Source organism: Vipera berus (assembly GCF_964194415.1).
Source record: "Vipera berus genome assembly, chromosome: Z".
NCBI lineage: Eukaryota > Metazoa > Chordata > Lepidosauria > Squamata > Viperidae > Vipera > Vipera berus.
The window spans coordinates 96,759,022-96,773,434 of NC_138205.1; the positions used below are offsets into that span (position 1 = coordinate 96,759,022).

General features: G+C 39.0%; 1 protein-coding gene across 1 annotated transcript in view; it reads left to right on the forward strand.

The window, feature by feature from the left end:
• Window positions 1–14,413, forward strand: part of CRPPA (CDP-L-ribitol pyrophosphorylase A) — a 62,078-nt gene that overhangs the window by 13,886 nt on the left and 33,779 nt on the right. Inside the window, exon 2 of the mRNA XM_081345459.1 lies at window positions 1,458–1,737. Coding sequence (XP_081201585.1) covers window positions 1,458–1,737 — 280 coding nt within the window. The remainder of the gene's footprint in view (window positions 1–1,457; window positions 1,738–14,413) is intronic.

The following is a 14,413-nucleotide window of genomic DNA, read 5'->3' on the forward strand; positions in this document are numbered from 1 at the left end:
TGACAAATCATGGCTTGAACTATCTTGCTTTGCATGTAACGAGTTTATCTCATATATTAGTTTCCCCTTTTAAGTTGTATTACTGAAATAAATGAACTTTTGCACAATATTCTAATTTTTTGAGTTTCACTTGTATATTTTTCATCTTTTATCTCCGGTCCTTTAATTTCTGAGTCTTGCCTAATATTTCTATTCAGTACTTCCAGTGTTAATATAAATAATATTGAGGATAATGGACATTCTTGTCTTGTGCCTTTTTTAAAATTAAAGTTTTCTGTAAAGTCTCCATTTGCAATTACTTTAACTATTTCTGATAAATTGTTTTAATGATATTTATAACATTTTCTCCAAAATCCATCTTGTTTAGTTGTTGAATCATAAATTTCCAATTTATATTATCAAAAGCCTTTTGTGCATCTAGGAATATTAGTGCCATCTGCTTCCCTGGATGCATTTTATAGCATTCCAAAACATCTAAAATAAATCCTAAGTTAATTTATATTTGTCGCTTAGGTAAAAATCCATTTTAATCTATATGTATAAATTCAATCAAATTTTCTTTAATCTTTCTGCTATTATTGAACACAGGGCCGTGAGCATGCGTGTGATGCAAACAGAGCGGGGCTAACACTTGCATGATACTCAGTAGCCTTGCCCCATTCTTGTGCACAGCCTCCTGTTTCTGCACCCCAACGCATGGTGTTGGCCCGTTTTCACACACCGAGGCATGGTGGCATCCCATTTTCACACCCTGAGACGTGGCGTTGGCCCGTTTTCATGCAGTGTGGTGGCACAGTGTCCCATTTTTGCGCCCTGCTGTGTGGCAGTGTCCCATTTTTGCACGGCATCCTGTTTTCATGCCCCACAGCCGTGGCGCTAGTGGCTAGCAGCCCACGGCCCACTACTGTGCCATGCCCCACAAGTTGGGGACCCCTGAATTAGAAAGTGTGATATCTAAAGTTACCTAGTTAACTAGTTAGGCACAGGTTTGAATGGTACCTAAGTCTCCACATTTCTAATCCAAAATCTTAATCCATATAGGCTTTAAATTTAAACTTTATCTTTGCCTTGCAATTTCTGAGAATTGCAGTTGCTAACAACCACATGGAAAACTCTTAAGGTGAATCCTGAATCATAATTGTGAACTGTGGGAAACCAAGATTATATACCCATGAAAATTAATAAAACATAAGTTAGTCATGACTATAAGAGGTTTTTCTATTCTAGTCACAGTCTTATTAAGGCGGCAATTTCACACTCACTGAATGTATATCATTATATGGTAAATATTTGTGCTCCATCTTTATAAAGTATTATGGTGAAAAATAGCCTATATGCATCTACATGTATAGCCAAAGATTTGGAAGCTATACAATATATTTTCGATTAGAAGAAAGTTTAAACATTAAGTCTCAGGAAGTTTTAGACATTATATTATTTTCTTCAATGTCTTACAGAATCAACTGGATTACTGATGTTGTTGTTGTGGTCTCTTCAGAAAATATTGAAATAATGAAATCTATTATTAGAAAATATGGCCATGAGCGGACAACAGTAGTAGAAGGAGGACTAACCCGTCATAGATCTATTTTCAATGGATTGAAAATATTTGTAAAAGGCAACACATTCTGTGCTCCACTCCACAAACCAGAAATAATAGTAATCCACGATGCTGTCCGACCATTTGTTGAAGAGGATATTCTTTTTAAAGTGGTTATGGCTGCCATAGAGCATGGGGTAAGTAAGTATAATAAAATCACAAATATTTGTAATGTTGCACTAGTACCAATGTATAGTTTACTCTTTAACAACTTTATGTTCTCCATTAATATGCATAACTAAGAATTATTGACTAAGATTAAAAAAAATAGGGTAAAAGTATGCACCCGTAATAATTTGTAATTTGTTTTTCTTGAATGGATAAGAGTCCCAGGACAAAATTGGCACATTGCTTTTTAAAAATGAATGGATTTTAATTGCAGTTTTTAGTAAATCATATGAAATGGGATATTATTGGAAATTAAAACTCTTGTGCTTGCCTTGTAACATTTGAATGTTAGCCATCTAAAAATACAGTAAACTTGAGTAAATATATTAAAAATTCTTTTAAGGGTTTAAGTCACAAATAACTCTATAGCAAAATCTTTTATTGGCTCATCAGATTTCATCTAAAAGTTTAATAAATAAAGATTGTTTAATTTTTTTATCATTTAAATGGTTAAACCAGGGGTCTTCAAGTCATAAAAGGGCCATGTTTGAAGACCTCTGGTTTAAACCAACGAAATACTGAATGTTGAACTTCAATAAGTTAATACAAAATCTAAGTAAGAAATGCCTTACTTTTATTAATTTCTTTAGTTTATTAGCCAAAGAATCACAAGTATGTCATGGATCCCTTTCATGGATTACTGCCTTGTCATGGCGAAGGGGCTTGCGTAATTCAATGAAGCTATGAACTATGTCGTGCAGGTCCACCCAAGACGGACAGGTCATAGCAGAGAGTTCTGACAAAACGTGATCCATTGGAGAAGGAAATGGCAACCCACTCCACTATCTTTGCCATGAAAACCCTATGGACAGTACCAAAAGGCAAAAATATATGACACTGGAAGATGAGCCCCTCAGGTCGGAAGGTGTCCAATATGCTACTGGGGAAGAGCAGAGGACTAGTAGTAGTAGCGCCAGAAAGAATGAAGCGACTGGGCCAAAGCCGAAAGGACGCTCAGCTGTGGATGTATCTGGTGGTGAAAGGAAAGTCCGATGCTGTAAAGATTTTTTCTCCATAGGAACCTGGAATGTAAGATCCATGAATCAAGGCAAGCTGGATGTGGTTAAACAAGAGATGACAAGACTGAACATCGACATCTTAGGAATCAGCGAACTAAAATGGACAGGAATGGGTGAATTTAATTCAGATGCCCATCAGGTATACTACTGCAGGCAAGAATCCCTCATAAGAAATGGAGTAGCCTTCATAGTCAATAAAAGAGTAGGAAAAGCAATACTGGGATACAATCCCCAAAATGACAGAATGATCTCAGTTCGAATCCAAAGCAAACCATTCAATATCACAGTAGTCCAAGTCTATGCTCCAACCACCGGTGCTGAAGAGGATGAAGTTGACCGGTTCTGTGAAGCCCTACAGCACCTTATAAAATTAACACCAAAAAATGATGTCCTTATCATCATAGGGGATTGGAATGCTAAAGTAGGAAGCCAAAATATAACCAGAATAACAGGCAAGTTTGGCCTTGGAGTACAAAATGAAGCAGGGCACAGGCTGATAGAATTTTGTCAAGAGAATACGATGGTCATAGCAAACACTCTTTTCCAACAACCCAAGAGACGGCTCTACACATGGACATCACCAGATGGTCAACACTGAAATCAGATAGACTATGTGCTCTGCAGCCAAAGATGGAGAAGTCTATACAGTCAGTAAAAACAAGACCAGGAGCTGACTGTGGCTCAGACCATGAGCTTCTCATTGCAAAGTTTAGGAAGAAAGTAGGGAAAAGCACTAGGCCACTCAGGTATGAATTAAATCATATCCCTGTTGAATATACAGTAGAGGTGACAAATAGATTTAAGGAATTACCGTAGACCTGAAAGACAGAGTGCCTGAAGAACTATGGACAGAGGTTCGCAACGTTGTACAAGAGGTAGCAACTAAAACCATCCCAAAGAAAAAGAAATGCAAGAAAGCAAAATGGCTGTCTGAGGAAGCTTTGCAAATAGCTGAGGAAAGGAGGGAAGCGAAAGGCAAGGAAGAAAAAGAAAGATACGCCCAATTGAATGCAGAATTCCAGAGAATAGCTAGAAGAGATAAGAATGCCTTCTTAAATGAACAGTGCAAAGAAATAGAAGAAAACAATAGAATAGGGAGGACCAGAGATCTCTTCAAGAAAATTGGAGAGATGAAGGGAACGTTTCATGCAAAAATGGGCATGATAAAGGACCAAAATGGCAGGGACCTGACAGAGGCAGAAGAGATTAGAAGAGGTGGCAAAATTACACAGAAGAACTATACAATAATGAGCTTAACGTCCCTGATAACCACGATGAGGTGGTTACTGACCTCGAGCCAGACATCCTAGAATTTGAAGTGAAGTGGGCCTTAGAAAAACTGAGCAACAACAAAGCTAGTGGAGGTGACAGTATTCCAGCTGAGCTATTCAAAATCTTAAAAGACGATGCAATAAAAGTGTTACACTCAATTTGCCAGCAAATTTGGAAAACTCAAAAGTGGCCACAGGATTTGAAAAGATCAGTTTACATTCCAATTCCAAAGAAAGGCAGTGCCAAAGAATGTTCAAACTATCGCACCATTGCACTCATTTCTCATGCTAGTAAAGTTATGCTTAAAATCCTACAAGCTAAGATTCCAGCAGTATGTGGATCGAGAACTACCAGAAGTACAGGCAGGATTTCAAAGAGGCAGAGGAACTAGAGATCAAATTGCCAACATACGCTGGATCATGGAGAAAGCTAGGGAGTTCCAGAAAAACATTTACTTCTGCTTCATTGACTATGCTAAAGCCTTTGATTGTGTGGATCACAACAAACTCTGGCAAGTTCTTAAAGAGATGGGAGTACCAGGCCATCTTATTTGTCTCTTGAGAAACCTATATGCGGGTCAAGAAGCAACAGTGAGAACTGGACACAGAACCACTGATTGGTTCAAAATTGGGAAAGGAGTCTGGCAAGGTTGTATACTGTCGCCCTGCCTATTTAACTTATATGCAGAGCACATCATGAGAAAGGCAAGGCTAGATGAATCAAATGTTGGAATTAAGATTGCTGGGAGAAATATTAACAACCTAAGATATGCAGATACCACTCTAATGGCAGAAAGTGAAGAAGAACTTAAAAGTCTCTTGTTGCGGGTGAGTCCTAGAGCAGATCAACCCTGACTGCTCTTTAGAAGACCAGATCCTGAAGTTGAAACTCAAATACTTTGGCCATCTAATGAGAAGGAAGGACTCACTGGAGAAGAGCCTAATGCTGGGAAAGATTGAGGGCAATAGAAGAAGGGGACGACAGAGAATGAGGTGGCTGTATGGAGTCACTGAAGCAGTAGGTGTGAGCTTAAATGGACTCCAGAAGATGGTAGAGGACAGGAAGGCCTGGAGGAACATTGTCCATGGGGTCACGATGGGTCGGACACGACTTCGCAGCTAACAACAACAACAACGTTACGGATGTCAAAAATAGTTAACATAAACAGACAACAACAACAACAACAATAATAATAAAAGTAAAGTTGGAAGGGTCCTTGGAGGTCATCTAGTCAATCCCCGTGCTCAGGCGGGAAACCCTATACCATTTCAGGCAAATGGCTTTCCAGTCTCTTCTTAAAAACTTCCATTGTTGGAACATTCACAGCTTCTGGAGGCAGGTTGTTCCACTGATTAATTGTTCTAACTGTCAGAAAATTTCTCCTTAGTTCTAGATTGCTTCTCTCTTTGATTAGTGTTTCCATCCGTTGCTTCTTGTACTGCCTTCAAGTGCTTTGGAGAATAGCTTGACTTCCTCTTCTTTGTGGTAGCCCCTGAGATATTGGAACACTGCTATCATGTCACCACTCGTCCTTCTCTTCTTTAGACTAGACATACCCAATTCCAGAAACCATTTCTTATATGTTTCAGCCTCAAGTTCCCTGATCATCTTTGTTGGTCTTTGTACTCTTTCTGGAGTCTCAACATCTTTTTTTGGTGACCAAAACTGGATGCAATATTCCAAATGTGGCCTTACCAAGGCATTGCAAGTGGTATTAATGCTTCACGTGATCTTGATTCTATCCCTCTGTTACTGCAGCCTAGCACTGTATTGGCTTTTTGGGCAGCTGCAGCACACTGCTGGCTCATTTTTAAGTGACTGTCCACTAGGACTTCAAGATCCCTCTCACAGTTGCTACTATACTATACCTGTGGATTTGGTTTTTCTTGTTAGAAAGTGCCCAATATTCAAGTCTGTCAAGATCCTTCTCTATCTTAAGCCTATCTTCTGGAGTGTTGGCTATTCCTGCCAGCTTAATGTCGTCTGCAAATTTGATGAGTTTCCCATCTATCCCCTCGTCCAAATGATTTATGAAGATGTTGAAGAACACTGGACCCAGAACAGAGCCCTAGGGCACCCCACTACTCCATGTAGATGCAGTTATTACAATTAATATTAGTCGTAATGATTTTTACTTAATCTGTAGCATATTCAGAAAATTCTAAATATCCCAAATTATTTAGTAAAATCCCTTCACTTCTACATGAGGAATCATTATTTAGTTGCACTGGGGAGGGGGCCGGGTTAAAAGCAGAAGGGAGAAATGAAAGAGGCATTTCATGGGTCAGACTAAAAAGAATAAAAGAAGAACAATGTAAACTAAAAGAGAAACACTAATAATCCTTGTGACAAGTTGAAGAATCATTTTGTAAATAAGAATAGATGAAGAATTTTATAGATGTACTTTAAGGAGAATATATTTTTTCCAGATGTTATTGGTAAAAGGAATTATTTAATTAGTCATTTGAATAAATGATAGAATATACCCTCATGTCAGTGGTGGGATTCAAATAATTTAACAACTGGTTCTCTGCAGGGGGAGACGGGGAGATGGGGGGACGCTGCCATGAGGAAGGAGTGGAAAGGGGGAGCTGCCTCAGGCACTCCGCAACTGCTTACCATGCCAAAGGGCTCCCGCAGCCAGGCCTACCACGCTCCAACACCTGTCACATCTCGCCTGTTCGGTAGTGACTTCTCCCACTCTCTCCTTTTTCTTCCTCCTTTGAACAGCCCTTTGCTCTCATTGCTGCTTTTTCAGTCCCGGAGTTTTGTCCAGAGCTTGTGCAGAGGGTCTTTGGAAACGAAGCCCCACAGTGATCTGGTGGGGTGGAACCATTTCCTTTGCTTTTGGACTGGCTCCGAAATGGCCTGGAAGGAGAGGCCCGAGCAAGCAGCAAGCATGCAGCAGGCAAGGGGATTGTAGGCATGTGAATGCACGCTAGTCTGGCATCTAAAAAAACCGGGTTTCCCCCCCCCCATGCTGGATTTTTGCTGCCATTCTGTTTAACTTTCTTTATAGTTACATTCCAGCACAAAGGTTTCACTAATTAATTGTTAAGCTTCCATCCATTACTTCTTCTGTCTTGCGATTAAATACTTTGAAGAATTGGTTATCCCCTTCCTCTCTGTGACAGCTCCTCAAATAGTAGAACATTGCTATCATGTCACCTCATCTTTTTTGTTAGACAAGACATTCCCAGTTCCCACTTTTGCTTGTTCCTGTCTCCTTTATCATCTTTCTTGCTCTTCCCTGCACTTTCTAGTGCACGGACACGGTATTCCAAATGTAGTCTTACTAGTGCAGCATAAAGTGGTACTAACTCTTCATGTGGTCTTGATTCTATCCCTCTTCTGATCCATCCTTTAGACTGCTCATACTAGGACTCCTAGATCCCTTTCACAGTTATTGCTGTTAAGCTAGGTGCATTTAGTTTTTCTTGCCTAAATGTAAAATCTTACTTTCTCATAACTGAATTGCATTTTGTTGTTGAATAGGGCCCAGTCTGTTATATTTTAAAAATATGTTTCATATTCCTGTTTTAAATTTACTTCTGTGCAGAGCCTATGCATAGCTAGTGCCTGTATCCAAAGGAAAACAATATAAATATCCTCTTTTTTGGCGCAATAAACTGGAAGCCATTTAGGAAAAAAATGTACAAAGCCTACTTTAAAGCACAATATGGGATGAATGAGAATCTACCTAAATACTGCTTTGTTAAGCATTTTTATGAAGAGTAATTATTTCCTTTTTACATTATGTGCTTAGTCTTCCTAGTTTTTTTAAAAAAAAACTTGGCTAAAACTTAACATTAAATCACTCATGCAACAATGATACTGTAAATTCACATTCTGCATACCATATGGATAGCATAATTGAAGCCTTAATGTTCTTAAAATGGCAATTGATCAAGTAGGATATTGCGCTTTTTAATTCCACTTGTCAGTAGAATAAATTACATTATTACACTTACTAATCAGTTTGTTATTTGCCTGCAGGATTCAAAATGTGCAGCTTATAAGAACTACTAAATTATGCTCTAGTAAATTAATTGTATGAAACAATCTCTGATTATGTTAGAATATGGCTTTGTAACCAATTAAAATCCATTTATGTTTGAAGCAATTCATAATTAAAATTATAATTTTTAGAAACCTACTTTTTGTTGCCAATACAAGTTGTGGAAGGTAGTGAAAACAAAAGAAGGCAGCATTCCAAAGCTCCTAGCAATTTCCTATTGCCAACAGTTTTAACAGTACCACAAGGAAATGTTTTCAGCAAGTTTTTTTAAAAGAAACTTGTCAGTCCTGAAATATAGGATTAGGAGTCTTCTTAACTTTAAAAAGTCCAATTTTCTTCTGAAATCTTATAACTAAAGCTTCAATTTATTCTGTTGTAACTTCAAGAATAAGTTAACAACATGCTTGTACTTTTTCTTTAAAACTTGGATTCTTACTTTATCAGTGACAAAAAAAAGTTAAAATGGGAACATTTTAGACATTCAGATACAGTGATTGTGTATAATTGAGTCAAATTCAAGGTGCTGGTTATCACCTATAAAGCCCTACATGGCCTGGGTCCGGGTTATTTGAGGGAACACCTGCCGGCATCAAACGCCCTTCGCCCAGTGCGCTCCCACAGGGAGGGTCTGCTCAGGGTTCCGCCGGTGAGAGATTGCCGGCGGGTGACACCCAGGGATAGGGCCTTCTCAGTGGGAGTGCCTGCCCTCTGGAACCAGCTGCCGGTGGAGCTGAGGACTGCCCCCGACCTCCGATCATTCCGCCGGGGCCTGAAGACCTGGCTCTTCGAGCTCCCGGGCCCAGGCTGAGGAGAAAATTTTAACTGGGGTTTTTAAGTGTACAGGGTGAATTTAATATTTTTTAACTGGTTTTTAACTTTTGTATGTTTTGATTTTTAATTCCCTGTAAACCGCCCTGAGTCCTCAGGGAAAGGGCGGTATACAAATGTGATAAAATAAAATAAAATAAAATAAATACATAAAGATAGATTTTGATATGAATGGTGATAATATTTGTTGGTAGGTTCAAAAAAAGTACATTACACCAGTCTCCTAGTTTTACCCAGATTATTTAAGGGATAATACTTGCAGGGATAATACACTGCCAGTCTGATTCTTTGAGCATGTATTAATCTTCAGATTAATCTACAGGCTCTAAATTCAAATGTTTGATATGATTATCAAACTACATATATTTTTATGATAGAATATCATGCACATACACACATAAACACAAACACTCTAATTTCTCTTCCCCACCCTAATTCTAGTAATTCTGTTCCATTTGACTTTAGTGGGGTGTATGCATGTGTTAAATCAGGGGTGTCAAACTCAATTTCATTGAGGGCCGCACCAGCATTGCGGTTGCCCTCAGGGGGCTGGGTGGGTGTGGCCTGGGTGGGCATGGCCTACTGGGTGGGCGTGGCTAGAGTGTGTATGGCCTACTGGGTGGGCATGGCCAGTTCTACATTGTTTGCATCAAGGGTGCCTATGGGGGCCTGCGCAGGAGTGGGACAGATCTGAGGGTCTCTGGGCCAGGGCCAAGGCAGTGGGGGCCGTTCCCTCACTGTTTCCAGGATGGCCTCACGGGCCGCATGAAACCACTTCACGGGCCGGATCTGGCCCCCGGGCCTTGTGTTCGACATGTCTGTGTTAAATAAACCTGCTTTCTTTTAAAATAAACTGGCATTAGTGTTAATCACAGTGTCAATTAGATATGTCATACTGCCACCAATATTCGACACTGGCCCAAAAAGCAGATTTGGCAAAATAGCTGGAGTTGAAGTCTAGGTTGATGCCTTCTTGCCCACCAATCTTTCCCAAGATTGTTGATTCATTTTTGCCTTTGGTGATTGATTTCCTGCAACCTAGCTAAAGGTAGGAGAAAATGGACAAGAGTGTGAAGTTACCAACTTGCATCCCTTAAAGCAGGTCATGGCCCACTACCGGGCCTTGAGTCATTCGGAACCAGGCCACAGAAGTAGCGAGCAAGCTTGTGCGCACATCCCCACTTGTGCGAGCAACAGGTGAACACATGCATGTGTGCTCCATTTGCATGAGCGGTGTGCATGTGTGCTACCACTTGGACAAATAGATCTGTGGGCACACTTGCCTGCCCACAGAACCATCTCCTCCCCCTGCTGATCTGCAAAGCTACAAACATTAAAGACATGCAGACTACTAATTGTATGTTATGATTTTACATAGGATTCTAACCTGAAACATTTACCCATAACCCTTTTAGGCTTTAGTTTGGGGACAAGATTCTGGTATATTTCAAAGGATCCCAGAACAATTTATTTTTCTTAACTTCAGGCTGAAAGAAATCTAGCTAGGAAAACAAACTTTTTTTTGCTTATGTCTGGAATAAAATTAAACTCAAAAAGAGACTTGGAGGTCACTGAAAGAATTTTTATTTAAAAAATGTTTGCAAAGGCTGGTGGATTTCTATTAACACAATCAAGAAGCACACAGAATCAAAATTGGCAAGGGTTTAAATACCTCCTGGTTCTGATGACACACCACATTCCTCCTCCATGGACCCAGTTGATAGGCCCACTTTGGTTACATGCTTTCTGACTGCCTACCATGAGAACAAGTTTTCTGCCTGACAAGAAGTTTTCCACCTTTTAAGGAACTAAGGTTATGTAACATTTAACTAGGCTTTCATTAAAGAATGTTTTTATTAAAAATTACATTCCCTTCACTTACAATTCAAAATCAGGATTTTATTCCATCTCATTCCATTTTAATAGGTCTTGTTTCTTTGAATTCCTAAAATGGTACCTGAGATATATTAACATGTATTACTTGCTGTTACTTAAATAATAAAGTAATTTAGAGCTTCTTATCATTAGGAACATTCAATGAATGTTTGACATGTATGATATTGGTTTTTTGTGATTTTAGGTATAATTTCTTTTTTTACATTGTTATTTTTATTATTTTTAAAAATTTTACTTGCTATAATTGATGTGTATTTGTGTCACATGCTAAATACAATTCAGTTTTCTATGCTGATAAGTTTAAACAGTGCTATATTTTCATCCAAAAAGTAATTAAAATGTTTCAAGTCTAATAGCATTTTACATTATTACAAGAAGAATATTCAAGTTTTGCATGAAGAACTGAAATACATCTTAATTAAACAACTATACGGCTTCCGGTGGCTGCGCGGCGCTGGAGACAGCCTTCCCGGGCTGCCCGCGGCTCAGCTGAGTAATTTTCACCCGAAACAGCGTCGATCAGCTGTTCGGGTGAATTTGAAGCCCCCTCCTCGGGAGAAGAGGAGGGGGTGAGGCCCCAGGTAGGGGTTGAGTTCTCCGGGGCCGCCTGAGCTTGTAGCTTGGGCGGCTGAAGGATCGAACTCCCCCGTAGCCTGGGTCGCTCCCAGCTGGCCAGCGTCTCTGCTCCGGATTTCTTGGAGCAGAGCCAGGCGTTTGCGACCACCCCTGCCTGAAGGAAGGACTATGGAATAAAAGGAGCAGGCAGAGCGGTACAAGAGGAAAGGATGAAGAGGATTATTATATTTTACTCTCGAGCTTGATGGACTTTTTTAAACTTAAAGTGAAAGTGCGTCACAAGTGGAAGTAAAAGATGGCGGCTAAACCTCCCTCAAAAACTCTTCGGAGTGCTGGAACTTCTCCGACGCAACAATCATCATTGCAGGCGTTGCATCCTCCTGATGTATTGACACCGAAGGATCTACAAGATGCTCTTGAAAAACATGCCCAGGTAATTCTGGAATCAATGGGTGATAAATTTGCACGGATGGAGGAGAAATTGGAGAAATTGGAGGAGAGAATGGAAGAGAGGATGGAACAGAAGTTCAGTGTGATGAAGGCAGACATTTTGTCTTCAGTGTATAAAGTGGCTGAATGTGTGGAAGACCTGGATGAAAAAGTGGAAGATTTGACTCAAAAGAATGCCATATTAGAAGCAAAAGTATTGGAGAATGAAGATTTAAGAGACAAAATGGACAGAGAATTGAGTCTTGCTCAATATTATCAGATGCAGTTTGCTGTTAGAATCAGAGGCTTAAAAGAGAATATTAAGGAAGATCTAAAGCAGCTGATTTCTGAGGCTCTGGAAGTGGTATTGAACCAGCCAGCATCTGAAATAAAGGGAGGCATGGATAAAGTGTTTCGTGTGAATTCATGGATTGCTAGACAGAGAAAGCTGCCTAGAGATGTGGTGGTTTATTTTGTAAAGAGGGAAATTAGAGATGAAGTTATACAAGCTGCCTATGATTCTAAAGTTGTGATTGCTGATCAAGAAGTTTTGGTTCTAAAAGAAATTCCTCCAAAGATTTTAAGGAGAAGGAAGGATTTTACATTTCTTGTGCAAGAGCTCAAACAACGAGATATAAGGTTCAGATGGGAGATCCCAGTTGGGTTGATGGTGATGCACGAAGGTAAAAGGTACCGTTTGGTTACTGTGATGCAGGCGCGTGATTTTTACAATAACGTTTTAAAAGCAACCCCATTATTACTTTTGGAAGCTGCAAAGAGATCTGGAGAAGGAGAACATCAAGAGGCTGAAGATGGACAGACAGAGGAGAACGGTGCTGGAGGAGATCAAGCTACAACTTCTTTGGATGATCTTAGAGAGCAGAGGGTGACGCGTGCTGCTTTAAAACGATTAAAAAATAAAAAATAAAAGAACAAGATCAGCAGAAGTCTATGGAACTTTCACAACGTACTTATAGCCAAGCAGTGGGAGGAGCACGGCCTAAAAAAGATAGTCCTATCAGAGCAGCGCTTTAAGAGCTTTGGGATGATATGCATGACAACTAAATTTTTAACTTGGAACGTTAATGGACTAAATTCACCACAGAAGAGGCAGAAGGTTTTTCAATATTTAAAACAATTCAAGATAGATGTTATATGTTTGTAAGAAACGTATATTAGGGTTGTGGATCAAAAGTATTTACTGAACTCAAGGTTGGGTATGCGATCTGTTGCTTCTGCAATGAATAAGAAAAATGGAGTGGTTGTTTATGTTAAAAGTGCTTTAACAGCAGACTTAATTGAAGCAGATAAGCATGGAAGATACGTTATGATAGAGCTGCTGCTAGAAGGCAAAAAAGACGCTTTTAGTTGGATTATATGCTCCTAATTAACAACAAGCTGACTTTTTTAGTTTACTTTATACAAAGCTTACCCAGTTGGATTATAAATCTGTTATTTTTATGGGGGATTGGAATGGTGTTTTGGATGTACAGATGGACAAGGCTGGAGCTTTTAAGCGCGTCCCAAGTCATGCTAGATTGCCTAAATCCTTTTTTTGAAATGAAGATTTTATATTAATAGTGTTTGTAGTTATTCTATATGAGCTAGAGAGTGATAGATTTTAGAGTTTACGGTTGTTAGCATGTGGTTGTTTATGATTCTTTTTTTTTGTTTTTTATACCTTGTACTTAGCTCTGGGAAGTCGGGGGGGGAGAGGGGGGGAGGGGTAAGGAGGGAGGGATAGGGGAGGGGTAGGGGGGTTTGTTAAAGATAAAATGTATGATAACTTTTTAATAAAAAAAAACAAAAAACAACTATACACACACATACAACTATACAACTGTTTTTAGAGCTCTATGTTAATTAATTTATGAGTTTATAGTGGTTTATGAACTGAATTAGTTGCTACTTGAATTAATTTATAGGTTTATTGAAATTCTTTCATTTTCAGCAGTTTATCAACATTTATCTTTTAAAATATTGGATTTATTTTTGGTTAAAAGTGTTAGGGCTTCATTTTGGAAAGAAAATTAGGATACAAAAACATTAAATGTAATGTAAGTATATACTCAAGCCTGCTTTTCATGGATATCCTAACTTTCTCTCTTCTCTACCAGGCTCCAGGGATAAAATATTTCCAACACAATTAGTGCATGTCATTTCATTGAAAAGTGCAAGACCATAAAAGATCAATAGCCTTAAGCCATGCATCTTTTTTATTTCCAATTTGCCTCAGTGTTGTTGTAAAGCAAGCTACTGTTTTTACAGAAACCTGCAGTAACTTGTACCTAACAATAAGTCAGCAGCTTTTCTTATGTATCTCCATAATAGCAAAAAGAATTTTTCTTCTTTGTATTAGCTACAGGAGAATAAATCTTTTTCACATGTAATAATAACCAGAGTTCTAATTTGGGCTGGTTATGATTATAAAATTATAGTTAAAGCTGCTTCATTACTTGCTAGTCCCACTGTCAGGTTTTTCTGACATTGCAACTGGCTAGATAAATCAAAAAGGGTCCATTAATTTTATACTTAAATCAGATTCTGAAAGAAAATCTATAAATCTGCTGCTTGTACTGCACTCTAGTTCCATTCTACCTTGAATTC